General features: G+C 43.4%; 1 protein-coding gene across 1 annotated transcript; it reads right to left on the bottom strand.

Moving 5' to 3' along the window:
- Positions 1-1,778: 1,778 nt before the first annotated feature.
- On the bottom strand, positions 1,779-11,722 carry samm50l (sorting and assembly machinery component 50 homolog, like). Its single transcript, XM_069671012.1, has 15 exons — positions 11,589-11,722; positions 10,467-10,580; positions 9,208-9,309; positions 8,993-9,080; positions 8,794-8,900; positions 8,313-8,443; positions 7,911-7,998; positions 7,678-7,806; positions 7,480-7,551; positions 6,923-7,009; positions 6,513-6,583; positions 6,320-6,387; positions 4,441-4,587; positions 4,158-4,299; positions 1,779-2,721 (listed from the first exon to the last, which is right to left on the bottom strand). Exons 1-15 carry the CDS (start codon positions 11,607-11,609, stop codon positions 2,676-2,678), a joined length of 1,413 nt encoding a protein of 470 aa, XP_069527113.1. The 5' UTR covers positions 11,610-11,722; the 3' UTR covers positions 1,779-2,675.
- Between the last annotated feature and the right edge of the window lie 2,528 nt (positions 11,723-14,250).

Here is a 14,250-nt window from a genome sequence, read left to right on the forward strand (position 1 = left end):
ATTGTTCTCAGGGATCAGACTGAAAATAGGTTTGAACACAGTGTCCCTCTGCACACACATTTTTCCGAGGATAAAGTTAAATGAAATAGCAGTATTACTCCTCTGTCATTGCTCCAGCTCTGAGCAGCATTCAGCTGCTGTGCACCTGCTCAGACTCCCACACAAAACAAGATCCGACCAAACACACATCCAGCACCATCCACACTCAACTGCCCCGCACAGGTTCCTGCAGAGCAAAGGTTCAAACGGGAGACAGGGCAGGAACAAGCACACACACACACACACCTATTACATCTAGAAAGGAAAGGGCACTTGGCCTTATTACTGACTCTTTCCGGCTAGATAACTACCTGGTAAGTACAGTCGCCTTTACTCCCCTTACTGGATGTCCTTTGTAAGGTCATAAAACTGTTCGTAAATCAAATGTTCTCAACTTTTATAGCAGATGTGACGTGGTCCAAAATGTCATGAGGCAAATCAAGGTCAGCCCTAAAATTAATCATTTAAAGACACTTGAGCAGAACTGATACAGGATTTTTGAGACTTCTATCGATACCTAAGGGAAAAATCAGATGACCTCGGTGTCCGATATCCATTTCATTTCAAGGGGCTAAAAGGTTTTAAACCTCTTTGTTGTCTGCGTTTCCACCGAGTTCTAAAGATATAAAAATATTAGGCAAATTAGTTGAAGTGTGAAAAAGCCACACCTGCACTCCACCAATCAGAAGTGTCCCAGAGCAGGGACCTTTGGGAGGTAAAATACCTTATCTACACCCTGGTCCCTGTGATGGAAACACACTGAATTTTTCCAAAGCCCCTTTCACACACTCCTGACAATTTTCAGAAAACTTCAAGACAGCCTGCCCCTGGCCTTTTTCCGGAGTTGCCCTCTCACACGTCCCTCACAGAGGGAGCGGGGTCTCATGAGGCAGGACATGACGTAATAGTCATTTGGTCATACACGACTGAGTACCTTGCCGTTCCGGTGTCGGCCCTCACAGGTAGAAGCTCCTGAATCGCTTCATCTCTCCAGCCTGCAGACAAGTTTGCTGTTGTCATCTTGTAAATGATCCTTCTTCTTCTTCAACCTCGGATGTTTTTCATCCTCCTGTTATGCGTCGTTCTTCTGATGATATAAACGTGAATGTTCCTGACTTCTTGTTCCCGAAGTCTGCATAAAGTCAAGGTTAAAAATTGAGCTGTTTGCGTTCACACATGCAGCACACTTGGATACTGTCAGGACATTTTCAGGAGTGCAGTGCGTGTGTGAAAGGGGCTCAAATGTCCCTGAGGAAATTGTCTGCTGAAGTGGGAAAAAGCAACACCTGTTTTACACAGGTTTACAGAGGTTGTTCGAATGCTGCTAGACTTAAAGAAGCAAAGGTCGTGCAGGGCTACAAGTCAAATCCCCAAAGTCCCTGTACTTTTGGAAAGCAGGAGCAGCGACCTTTCTTGGGGTCAAATAAAAAGACTATTTAATACCTGATCCCACACAGGACAAAGTTCCTAGTTCCTGGGGAAAGTTCATGAGGTGGAAGTGGACGTGAGTGCACTCTGCTGGACAAAATATGTAATTACATTATTTCTAAATCTGAACACTGAACATTACAGTGATATATCTGTGATATACTACCCATACCGGTCCCATTATATCGGTCAGCTTTAAAAATACCGCACTTTTGAGCTGTAAACATGAAGCACAAAGAAATATGAGACAGTGCAAAACATGAAGAACTATAATAACTGATGAATGTGCATTTAAGAGACCACAAAGCATCCAGAGAGAAGCCAGGGGAGCAGCTGTGATTTATTTGTGAATAGTTTCAACAACATGAAAAAGAAGACTAACGGTAAGAGCACTGGTGGTGGATGTTGCTCGGGGGGGGGGGGACGTGGGATGTTCCCACCTAACACCTCTGCTGGCCTGAGAGATCTACCTGCTGATTTTTACATCACACAACAACGTTTGAACAATCTGCCTTTGAATCCTTCTAAGAGCGCGATTATGACTAAAAAGTGCTTGTTTATCTCTCCGTGGCTCCGGCTGCTTCAATGATTAAATTACACGGTGCAGCTCAACTTCAGGTCAGAGTGCGTAGTGTTGAAAAGTGTCAAACAAAAACACGATGCTCCTGGATGAGAAGCAGTCCTAAAAGGCAAACTGGAAACCAAAATCTCTGAAACATTCTGGAAAATAATTTACTACGTGGGTGAAATCACTAGTCGATGACTTTTCCACAGAGGAGGTGCCAGTGCTGGAGATATCCAACCCAAGAGAGAGGCTCGAAAGAAAAACCTTAATTCAGAAATGTGTTGGACAGAATGAGCGCTGATATGCTGTTTGAAGATGCATCATGGTCGTGTGTTTCCAGTTTTAATGTCTTGTGTTTGCTGCTTAAGAAGTCTTATATCTAGTTTCAACAATCGTATCAGTGAAAGGCTGCTCAGTTCACACCGTAAAAAGCTCCACTAATTTTACGACCCAGCACTGGCACTGTGTCGTTCAAAAGCCCTAACTGGTGCAAATCAAAGAGGGTTTTCAGGGGCTCAGGCACCTTTTACCAGGACACACTGTAGGACCCATGCTAGTGTGACACACTCTACAACAAGTTACAGGTGACAAACAACAAGACGTTCTCCCTTTTCACATCACGTCCTCGGCTGGAGTGATGAGGTCACAGGAAGCGGATTCCTGCTCCGAACTGGACGCCGTCACATATCCTACGAGAGGAGAGAAGAAGAGAGAAGAACGTTACTGTGTGACATGTCACACAAAGAGCTGTTTGTAGCATTCTCAGGTAAAAGAACAGATTTAACAGCACACTCCTACAACCCTGACTGCTTCCCATGTCTCTTAAATTGCATCCATGCATCCTTCACTTGCATAAAGAGACGCGAGGAAACCAGGCGAGGAGAGAGGAAATGAGGGAATGTTCTTTCCTCTGAAGCGCCACGTGCAGCGACGTCCGTTTGTGATGACGCCGTCAGCTGATCACCGCTGGACCAGCTGTCAGTCAGCTTTAACAGCTGTTCGTGTCCGCACACATGTGCTCTGTATTCTAATGAAACACACAGTAACAGTGTTCTCCCTCTGTACGCTGTTACGTGTGTAACAAACACCTGCACATGAAGAACAGGCTGCAGTCTGTGTTCCTGCTGCAGAGCCATACGGACAATTCTGACCAACACTGTGTCTTTATATTATTTGTAAAAAGTGTCTCCTGCTGACACAGAGAGAGACTCTCCTGCTCCCTCTGAATTCATTCATTCATCCGTGATAGAATATAACCGGGGAAATAACTGATCATGACTAGAGGTATTTTTTTAAATTAAATTTAATAGAAATTAATCTGTTTTTGCTGCTTTTGATTTTCTGACAATAACTTATATTTACTTAGATGGTGACTCAGATAACAAATCAAATCCGCAGTTATTCACTGCATTTTATTTATTTTATGACAAGTTATGATCAATATTTCGTTCTAAACGTTCACAGGTTTTCAGATACCGACTCCAAATACCGACGTTGTTTAAAGCCGGTTTCTAGGCGCCTGTAAAGTCTGTTTTAAGGTCCGCTTCTTCCTCTCTGAAGTTTCACATGAGTCCGATCAGCTGCAGCGTCCAATCAGTAACTGATATCTAATAAGGGGGCGTGTCGGCCAGTAAAAGACTTCCGTGGAGGCTGCTCTCGTGTATCCTCGCTTATCGCTCCTCAGAATTCCCTCCTCGCTCCTCGGAGCAGCGATAAGAGCTTTGAGACGGCTCCGGAACTACTTCCGGTTCGAGCGAGGATCGAGGAGCAAGGAAATATCAAATAAGAGACCTGAGAAGCAGCCACTGTCAGACTCATGATGGACAGTTTTAAAATCAATGCAGCTGAAACAAAGATAGCATCTTCCTTATCAAAACTTTGTGCCTACATTACCCACAATGCAACCTGATTATTACCTATTTAGTTGCATATACAGGTGTTTGGGGCTAGTAGCAGCTAATGTAGCCCCGAGCTGCGAACCTCAAACAGTTATCAGAAGTATTGGGCCAATGAAAGTCTCACTTTCCCAGCAGCCTGACAAATCAAAAGCTATTCAAGGGGCTAGTGTTTAAGTCAGTGGTAGTTGTGTGAGTGCACCTCAGTGCTGTTATTTCTGCAAGTGTACCTGTCTCCACTCTGAACTCCCATGGGCACACAGTAGTTGAGCTCCAGTCGGGCGATGTTTCCGAGCCGCAGCACGATACCCGCTCCGTACGACCAGCGAATGCACTCAGCCAGCTTCTGAAGGTGAGCCCGGGGGCCGTCACCTGCACAGGGCGAGATCATTTGATGTGAGGGGTAAAACGTGGCATACTTAACGAAACAGAAATTACAAAGTGTTTTCATCTTCTCCATCTGATGGCTCAGCAGGTATTTAACGCACATCGTTCTGTTCTCAGTCAACCCACCGTAGTTGAGGTTGCAGAGGTTTCCCGCGTTGAGGAAGAAGTGCGTTCTGAAAAGGTCTCCGAAGCCTCCTTTGCCTGGTCTGAAGGGGAGTGGAGTGTAGAGGTGAAGACCACCTGCCCAGTACGCCTCGCCACCCAGATAGTCCCCTGAAACACACAGAGAGAGAGAGGTGATACATTACCTACGTCTACTGGTTCTTCTGATACTCACAGCACGGCTACATCTGTACTTGTGTTTAGTTATGTACTACTGGCTTTTCTAAGAAGTTTACAGCGGGGATACAGACAGGAAACAAGGGCAGACAGAGGTCTTAATCACTATGTTACCATGATGTCCATGTTTATGCAATTTTAAGGCTTCGATTAAATGTTCTCTTTTTGTCTCTTTTGTCTTAGATTACACTAATGATACACATAGATAATAAATTAACTATGGTGTCATGTACAGTCCTGTAATTAATCCTAATGAATGCCTAGAGGGAGGGGCTTGATTTCAATGTACTTACTCAACACACACACGTCACCTACCTACTAAGTTGGGTCAATTGAAGTTCCAAGTTATGGTTGCAGCAGGATGAATGAGTGAATGAATGAGTGAAGTGCATGCAGATAGAAGTGAAGTTTATAGTTTGATGCATGAGGCAAACCTGTGACATTTGGACCCAAAGAATTCAGAGTAACTAAAACATAAAAGTTTTTTTAAGCATGTAGAATACACGCTGCAGGTTTCCACTGACGCCTGAGCTCGACGATCTAACGATTCCCTCGTTCATATTTCACACCCAAAATCCACAAGACCACTCAGTAAAAAGTTTTACTGTTTACTTAGACAAAATAGAGAAGTGCTACAAAATAATTGTCCCTTTCAAAAGTTATCCAAAGAGAGAGAGAGAGAGAGAGAGAGAGAGAGAGAGAGAGAGAGAGGTCCACTCTCTGCTTGTCTGACTGCTGCCGTATTATCCCCAGACTCCCTTCTCTCGCCAGATCAAAGCCACTTAAAGGGGCAGTTACCAGGAAGCAACAAAAGTCTAACTTCAGCACTTAACTTACTGAGTTACGGTGAATATAAACTGTAACTACATCAATCTGTAAAACTGCACATAATGTAAATATTCCTTCCAAATTCTTTGAAATGAATTAACCATGTAAATTCCTGTTTCACAGATTCACTTGAATTATTTCACACGAAATAAATAAACAAACTGCATTTAGGCTCCTACACTTGCAAGTGGTTAAAAGAACAATGCTTCTCGGTGTCCTCATGTAACACAACTGTTTGTACTTTTATTAAAGGAGCAGTCCGCCCCTGACAAAAAGCCTCTGTCAGTTGAAGGTGGTGTTCTGTGTAATCAACAGAAGCAATAATATTTGTACGACTTTCTCCACAGCTATGGCACCAATTTCAAACAGTTTGTGGTTTTGCCAATTATACATTCCTACAACACCCAGCGTGCATTGCTGCCCTCCCTCTGAAAGGAGGGGCGCTGCAGGCAACGGCTCAGAGCGGGACAGAACCTGAAATACAACAAGAATATTCCGGTGGATCGTCTAAAAAATCTTCAGGTCTGCAGTCGACATTTCAAACCTGTCGATTTTGAGCGAGACATGACATCGGAGGCGTGCTAGATTGAGGAAGTGTAGTTTAGCGAGCTCCCCTGTTTTCCATTGGAGAAGCGGATAGCGCCCTCCAAAGGTACAGAGTGAAATTGCATTTGTTCCTACCATAATGGCGTTAGCTCCCCATTATAGCGCGATAGGACTGAGGTTGAAAATCGCTGAACTGGCCCTTTAATGACGCACCCAGCATTTTTTTTAGCATATTCTGGGAATTATGATATTCTGCTTTAGTTTGGGTTTTCTATGGTTGAACAGTTCTTACCTTCACTCTGTGGCCCAATGCTGTACATCCCAAACCCTCGAACACTGGTGGGACCTCCAAGGTAGAACCTGGACAGAGATTTTCAACGGGATGTTTAGCTTTTAAGTTTGTCTAAAACAAGCCTAAAAGTTCTCCTACTACAGCCAGTATCTGACTCTCTGTCAGAGCCAGATGAGGGATCAATCAGACGTACCTGTCAGCGATGCAGGACGGCTGTCCTCCGATGGGATAAAGCATCCCGCCCCACAGAGAAGCAGACAGGACCTGAGAGGACATGAAATGCTCTCTTCATACGCAGAAAGAAGCAGTAAACATCAATGAAGTCTGTTTCTCTTCATATAAAGTAGTGCTGCGTTATCGCCCTCTGGTGGTTCTTTATTGCAACTGACCGTACAAGTGCACCGCAGCCAGTATGAGCAAATGCAGATCATTCTACTGCTGCTTGTTTGCAGAGCTGCAAGCATTACAACAAATGCCCACCGGCCCAGTTCACACGATGTTTACACACAAACGATTCACAGAAACAACTAACTAAAATCTTGCCTGCAGCTTTTAGAGGTGAATCATGTTAAACGGGTTTGAAGTGACTTATTTCTGTCTTACCGAGTCCCAGAAGAGCCGTCTGTTCATCTGCAGCTCGAAATCCTCCTTCAGGAAGCTGGCGTCTCCTCCTGTGTACCCGGCAAGTTCCTGCAGGAACAATCGCACACCTCAGTAACAGCTTACTGCCATACTGTGCAGAACAGGGCGAATACAAGAGAAAAAATAATGACGCTTACTAGCTCATTGTGAATGTTTGAACAGTGAACTGTGTTGACTTTTTAAATGTCAGTGAGCTGGGAGGAATTTAGGATTTGATATCTACTTTCTTTGGTATGTGATAAAACAGACCCTGAAAGTCTGAGAGACTTTTTTAAGGGCCCTAACTTTTGTTCTCTTTTCCTGCAAGCAGGTCGTTTATTTTCATCTTCAGCACTTAAATCTCCTTTTAAAAAAACAAATGATTCGACACATGGGGAGACAAAGGGAGACTGTGTGTTGCTACATGATTCTGATACCAACAAATGGTCTTGAAACAAGTTATCAAATTGGTAAATTCCTTAATGTAAAATATTTTTGTTCAGCGATGCATATAAAAGGACACTTGTGTGCACAGTCACCTGGTTGATCCGCAGTAAGGCACCTCTGCTGGGGAAAATGGCAGAATTTCTTGAATCGACTGACACAGTGTGCTGCAAAGGAACAAAAAAGAATCTGAATTGAGCGGGAGTATTGTTCTAAATTATATACATGAAAGCAAAATATGGAACAGAAAAATTGTGTTTTCAGAGGAGATGGACAGGTGCTCTAGGCTGTACCGAGAGGGCAGATTTCAGCGAGTGTCCGCTCTCCTCTCGCACGGCAAAAGAGGCGCTGCGAGCCAGGCAGCCAAGCTCCCTCCACACACCCTCCCACTTCAACGTGTGGTTGGTCACCCCCAGAGGAAACTGCAGCAGGAGAGAGCAGGGAGAACCAGAGCTTTACATTATCTATCTAAAACTTCCTTCACTCGCTTTCTCTCTCTCTCACACACACGCAGATATCCTCTCACATTTAGTTCTGCAGACAGGCCTCTGTCCGTCTCTTTTAGGGAGCTCCAAGGGAACTGACCGGTGACTTTGTACATGTTGAGGGTGAGGCTGCAACAGAAGAAACACCACTCAAAAACTGCTCATTGTGCGTACAAGCTAATGCTAGCATGCAAGATATCAGTGACAGCTGTCCTAAAAGCAATGCATTTCCTCTGTGTAGTTAGAATGTCTGTGCTGTCTTGAACGCACCATCGGCAGAACTTTAAAAACAACAAGGTCCTTCAAGATCAAAAGAGAAGAGATCAAGAGAGACAGGTGGCTTTTCCTCCGTCTACTATTCTTGAGAAAGTTTGGACTGCAGCAGCTACCTGCCATCGTCAGTGAGAGAGGTGGTGCGTTCACGAGCAGTGTCTCCGACCTACTTGCGTTCAAAGTGTCCGGGCTGGGGCTTGAAGAAGGACAGACCGTACGACGTCTCCTTGGTCCCGTAGGAGAACTGGAAGGTGAGTTTCTCTGCTCGACCCAACATGTTTGGCAACTTCAAACCAAGTACCTGTTGGACACGTAACAGATTAAGTCAGTGAACATTTACTGTTTTTGTCAGTGGAGTCTGGTGGCAAAGTAAAGGTGTTTCTGTTTTAATGTAGCATCTCCCTGTGTTCTGTCTTTGCAGGGATTGTTTACGAACACTTGAAACTCATGACTCAAAACAAGAACTCGTGGTGGACGGAGAGTCTGTTTTGATCTGTGCTTTTGTCTCTAAGGATAACTGTGCAGCCATAAGGGCGTAAGGGCTGAAGCATCTACTTAACAATCAGTAAAAACTCTCCTCTGCACTTATGCTCCATCCTAACACAGTGGAAAATATGCCAAACATGAATTATATATGTGTTGTTCTCTCACCATGCTTCCTTCATTGTTGCCGACCATGGTGTTGTAGCTTCCTGTCAGCCTCTTGACCTCCGTCACCTCAAAAGTCACATCCAGGCCGTTTGGCAGAGCGTCCTTACCTGAGGAGAAGGAATGTTTCAGCACATTAAGCTCAGCCATTATAACAGAGAGTAATCATTTCATGTTGTAGCTCTCCTTTAAAAGCAGATACCTTCAGACGTATCGATAAGAACCTCCACGTCTTTGAAGATCCCCAGGCGGAGCAGCTTCTGTCTGGCAACGTGGGCTTTCTTCATCACCTGTGACCAACACAGAAACACAGCTCTGTCCCGACTCTTCGACATAAAACAAACATTTTTCTGAACCGTAGATTGATCGGTTCAGATTGCTGCATGCATTAATGTGCAGACGGTCATAAAAACATACGTCAATGAGGTTTTTAGCCTGGAAAACATCAGAGATCTCGTAGCCGAGCAGATCCTCTTTAGTTCTCCCGAGACCCTGGATGTTGACATGTTGGACGACCACCTGGAAACAAAGACATACAACACAGGTTACTTTCACATCACATACAGGGAAGTTAGGATTTAACTGCCTTTGTTTTCCTCAGGTCGCTGCTGATTTTGTCCAAGTGTAAGGTTTTCCTTGACTGTGACAGCAAGTAAAATGAGTTCATGAGTGAGGGTAAAATGGATCGTGAGATTGACAGACAGGTCGGTGCAGCATCAGCAGGAATGCGAGCGTTGTACTGGACCGTCGTGTTGAAGAGGGAGCTGAGCCTGAAGGCAAAGCTTTCCATTTACCAGTCAAACTACGTTCCAGCGCTCAGCTGTGCTCACGAGCTTTGGGTAGTGACCGAAACAATGAGGTCGCAGATAAAAGCAGCCAAAATGAGTTTCCTCCTCAGGGTGTCTGGGCTCAGCCTCAGAGAGAGGGTAAGGAGCGCTGACATCCAGAGGGAGCTCGGAGTAGAGCTGCTACTCCTTCACAATGAAAGGAGCAAGTTGTGGTGGCTTGTTCATCTCATTAGGATGCTTCCTGAGTGCCTCCCTGTGGAGGTTTTCTGGGCATGTCCAACTAGGAGAGGAGCCTGGGGTAGACCCAGAGGAAAATGTTGCGAAGGAGAGGGACGCCTGGGTCAACTTGCTATGTCTGCTGCCACTGCGACCTGACCCCGGATAAGCGGAAGACAATAGATGGATGGATGGATGGATGGGTCCTCCATGCAATGTCAGAGGTCAAGAGGGAAAACAATCAAATAAAAAAACCTGCAAAATGTTTTAAGATTAAACATTTATTATTTGAAATTCAGTAGGTGTTTTTATTTCCAGTTTGGGATCAATAAAGGACATGTATCTCTCTCTATTGTTTATTATGCCATTTTTATGCTGCAGCAGTGATAAGATTAACTTAAGATGAGAAGCATCAGTCTGATTCCAGCAGAGAAGAGGGGCAAGAGGAGGCGGCTGCCGAGGAACTCCCAGCAGGTGATGATGGTCGTACAGCAGAGCATACTGCAGGTTAAATTGTGAGGCGAGGAACGTAACAAAAAGTCATCTTAAACTGAAAAAGAGTGTTTTACATCAAGAGAAACAGCTGTGGCCTGATCACCAGAAAGATATTGAACTCCTTTACTTCAACAATAACGAACTACTGTTTTTAAAATACCAAATACGACGACTCACATCCTTGTTTTCGAGGATCTCCTGCTTGGCCTCGTGCTCCAGCTCCGGTGTCTCCACCAGGTCATCAGGGTTTACGCCCAGGTCCCGGCCATGCATCGGGAGAGGATCCAGACTCTGCACCAGTGATAAGAACAACGCTGTAAATAACACCGTCTGCCCTGTGCAATAATATGCAAAGAAGCACAACAGCCCTGTGATAAATCCTCCTGTGGCGTTAAGAGGAGTACAGTCAACTTCTGAGTTTGGACTCTATTTTGTTCTTTTGTATTTCGTTGTTAAATCTGTTCAAATTTATGAAGATGTTTTCTTAATTTCCTTGGCTTTTCTTTAATTGTACTTTGTGCATTGAGCTCTCAGGGCCACCGTAGACGTATGATTAGGTGGCATCTACCACAGTCAATAACAATGACATTATAAATAAAGTATACATGGCCACTTTAAAGGGCAGCCGTCATGGAAGAGAAAGGGCAGAACAGTCAAAGGGTGGGGCTTTAAGAGAGGAGTGTCTGATATCCTCCGACCAGTGAAAGTCTCCTCACGTTACACGGTGAGTCACTTCGGACAGCACACGTTAGGTCTGTGAATATAAAATAAATACGGATGTTTATATTTGGAGAGGAGACATAATAACTTAGGGGTTATTTTGTTAAATAAAGGTGGTAATAGAGGTAAATATGTAAACTTATAAATTATAAAAAGAAGAGTGATGTATTTTTTAATTGTTACACTGTATTTAGCTAATAAAATGGCTTCTCGAAATTTAAATACAGTTTAAAAAGCACCACAGGTCTACTACAATGTCACCACAATTACTAGAATAAGGTTTGTGGTAGAAAATACGGTTATCTCTAAATTTAAAAATGCCGCCTTGCCTATATTGGCAGCATTGCGGGCTTTTAATTAGACGGATGGCAGAGTTACATAATTTGAAAACACACAGTTTGCAAGTTTAAACTCAATCTCGCCTCTCAGTTTTCTTCATTGTTCGTCTTTATCTATCTTTGTGTAACAGTACATCGAGTCCAAACGCTCGTGGGTCTGCAGCACTGACTGACGTTAGACAGGGAGGTCATGGTCAGTAATCCACACAAAGGCCAGCTCTCAGGTAGAAATTAACTTTACCTTAGCATGGACAGTCCCCATGGTAACTACCCGCTCCGAAACGCCTCTTCAATCCGGATTAACTGCTCTGTACACAGGAGAAAACGGATAAATGACAGCGGCTACTTTCTCCAGTACCAAACCCCCTTCAAGGGAGACGCCATGACAGTTGGTGAGGTCTCGTGCTGCATTCACTTACATCGCGTAATGTCCGTTAACTCCAACTATGGTCTCGTGTTTCCCCTCCATTTCGATGTATGTACGTATTGATGCTGGATTTCCTTGTGAGGAACTCCGCATGGATACTGAGGAATCCCAGTCAAGAGATTTTAGCTGAAATTGTGAAAAATGTAACGTACTCGTGTTTTATTTTATCTTTAAACCCGCTATGCTCCAGTAGACTAGTAACCGTAGCTCCATTACCTGAAAGCTACGTCTACAGACACACACAAAAGAGCCACAGTGCTGTTCGTAATGTTTTTAATATTAAATACAAGCTATTTGGTGGCACCTGGAAGAGTAAATTAGGCATTAATTAACACGACGCTGACAAAACTAACATCTATCGAGCTCTTCAAGGCATCACCCTGACTCCTCTCTGTGATTGGATATAAAGCAGAATGTATTGAAGTGGGCGTGGCAGGGCTGCTATCGCGTTGAATTAACTTCTCCAGCAGATGGCGCTGTTTGTCTCCTTTTACCGATTTTGCTTCTATATATGCAGTTTAAATAGTGCAGTAAGTGTCTGTAACTCTGCTGAAAACACTCCTAGAATTTATTAAATGATTGTTCTGTTCTTATGCAGTATTTTAAAACGTAAAAAGGCCACAAATAGACTAACTTTACACACATATAGGTTAGAAATTAGCGCAATAACATTTGGGAAAAGCAGTGCATATGGAGCCTACTAACTTTGCTTGAATGCTTGAACAGGCCTACTTTTCTCCCCCAGTTTGTGTGTCAGTCCGAGTGGGTGGTAAAGTTAAACAGTTATTTGATGCTGTAAGGAATATATTGTCAAACTGATGTTGTTCCAAGAGACTAATCGGACAAAAATTGGGAGAAATGGATTACTTTTATTGTAAATAACACAACTATATCATGTCTGGATGTGCAGGAGTCTAACAAAACGGACAAAGAGACAGTGGCCTAGACAAAGAAATAGCTGCAATGTTTCATTCTCTTGTCTCTCTTTTTATATTGACATGTATATTGAAATAATAACAAATAATATGTGATAAGAATAAGTATAATTAGTGGAATAATTATAGGCCTCAGGGTTTTTAAAATGATTATATAATCAATAAAGAAATGATTATCCGCTAGCTCCCTAATTGCACTATGATTACGTTCGATGTTAGAGCCAGGTGTAAGCTAAAGAATAAATCAGAGGAGGAACATTTTCTGACGTTTCAACTTTTTTTTCTCCAAAAGCAGAAAATAAATAAATAACTTCCTCCTCTGATTTATGTATTTTATTTATCTGACTGCTCTGCACTCGTCATTTGAGTTTGACTTTATTCTCACTGACCACAAGGTGTCAGTATATCTTAATCCTTCGAACCTCCTTAAACTTGTACAGCCTGTACTGATGGAGAAAGTGTTCATTTATACTGAAGAGGAACGAACGTTCACTGACTGATGTTGTGTGAGCCCGCAGTGCTTCCTTGATGGCCTTAACAGCTCACAAACTGTTGGCTTCGGACATAAGAGGTCAAATATTGAGTATTGAACAAGAAAAGGGCAAAAGTTAATAAACCTAGTTTTATTTTATACACCATTAATTATCCCCACCACTGCAAATAAGTGTTTTTAGTGTTTATGTAATTATTTTTTTGAGATTTAAATTTCATTTTATTTCAATTTGTCATAATGCTTTTATCGTGTTTATAAGGGTTTTATCTGCATGTCAGCGGTATTAAAGCAGCGGTCTCCTTTTGTCATCTGAGAGCTACTTTGAAAAAAAGTGGCCAAGAGCTGCTTGCATCACATCGCTGTAACTGCTGGTGGCGCCCCCTGTTGATTCTTTTGTGGACTGAACCGTTGGTACCACAGATGAGACACACTCACTCGTCTTTCACATTGGTGAATGAAACCTTGCTTTCCCACTCGCCATGGAAACAGTATGTTTCCTGCTTTTTCTCGGCGTGGCCACCTTCACTGTCCATCATCAATCTGCTAAACAGGCTAACACCGAACTCCTCACTTTAACTAGCGTACAGCGTAACTGACCCGACCTGTTGATGCAGGTTGCTCCGACATTGCTGTGACTGGTTAGGTTCAGATGCTGATGAACTTGCCAGGATCATCACCGTGTTTTATTGACAGCTGATCCGCCTATCCTATTATTCTGTATCTGAGGGGGCGGGGCATCTGTGTCTTTGATTGAATTGAAGTGAGAAGAGGCTTTCAGAGTGCATTTATTGTCGTCAGATTTTTTGTGCAGAGTCTGTGAACCTCTCGGCCGTGAGCTAACAGTAGCTCATGAGCTACCTGTTGGAGACCCCTGTGTTAACTGATAACAGCCTCCTCCCCAAATATACATCAGTGCCCATAAGATGAGCTTCAATCATGCTCGCACAACGCAAATGTTTAATGAGCCATTCACTCTCCGATACAGTAGGTGGCGGTATTGTCCCTGTAAAAACGTTTTTAAGAAGATTTTATGTTAAAAGTTAAATTA

The sequence above is a fragment of the Semicossyphus pulcher genome, unplaced genomic scaffold (assembly GCF_022749685.1).
Source record: "Semicossyphus pulcher isolate SPU_LCO1_2020_fin unplaced genomic scaffold, fSemPul1.0.p SCAF_20, whole genome shotgun sequence".
Classification (NCBI taxonomy): Eukaryota; Metazoa; Chordata; class Actinopteri; order Labriformes; family Labridae; genus Semicossyphus; species Semicossyphus pulcher.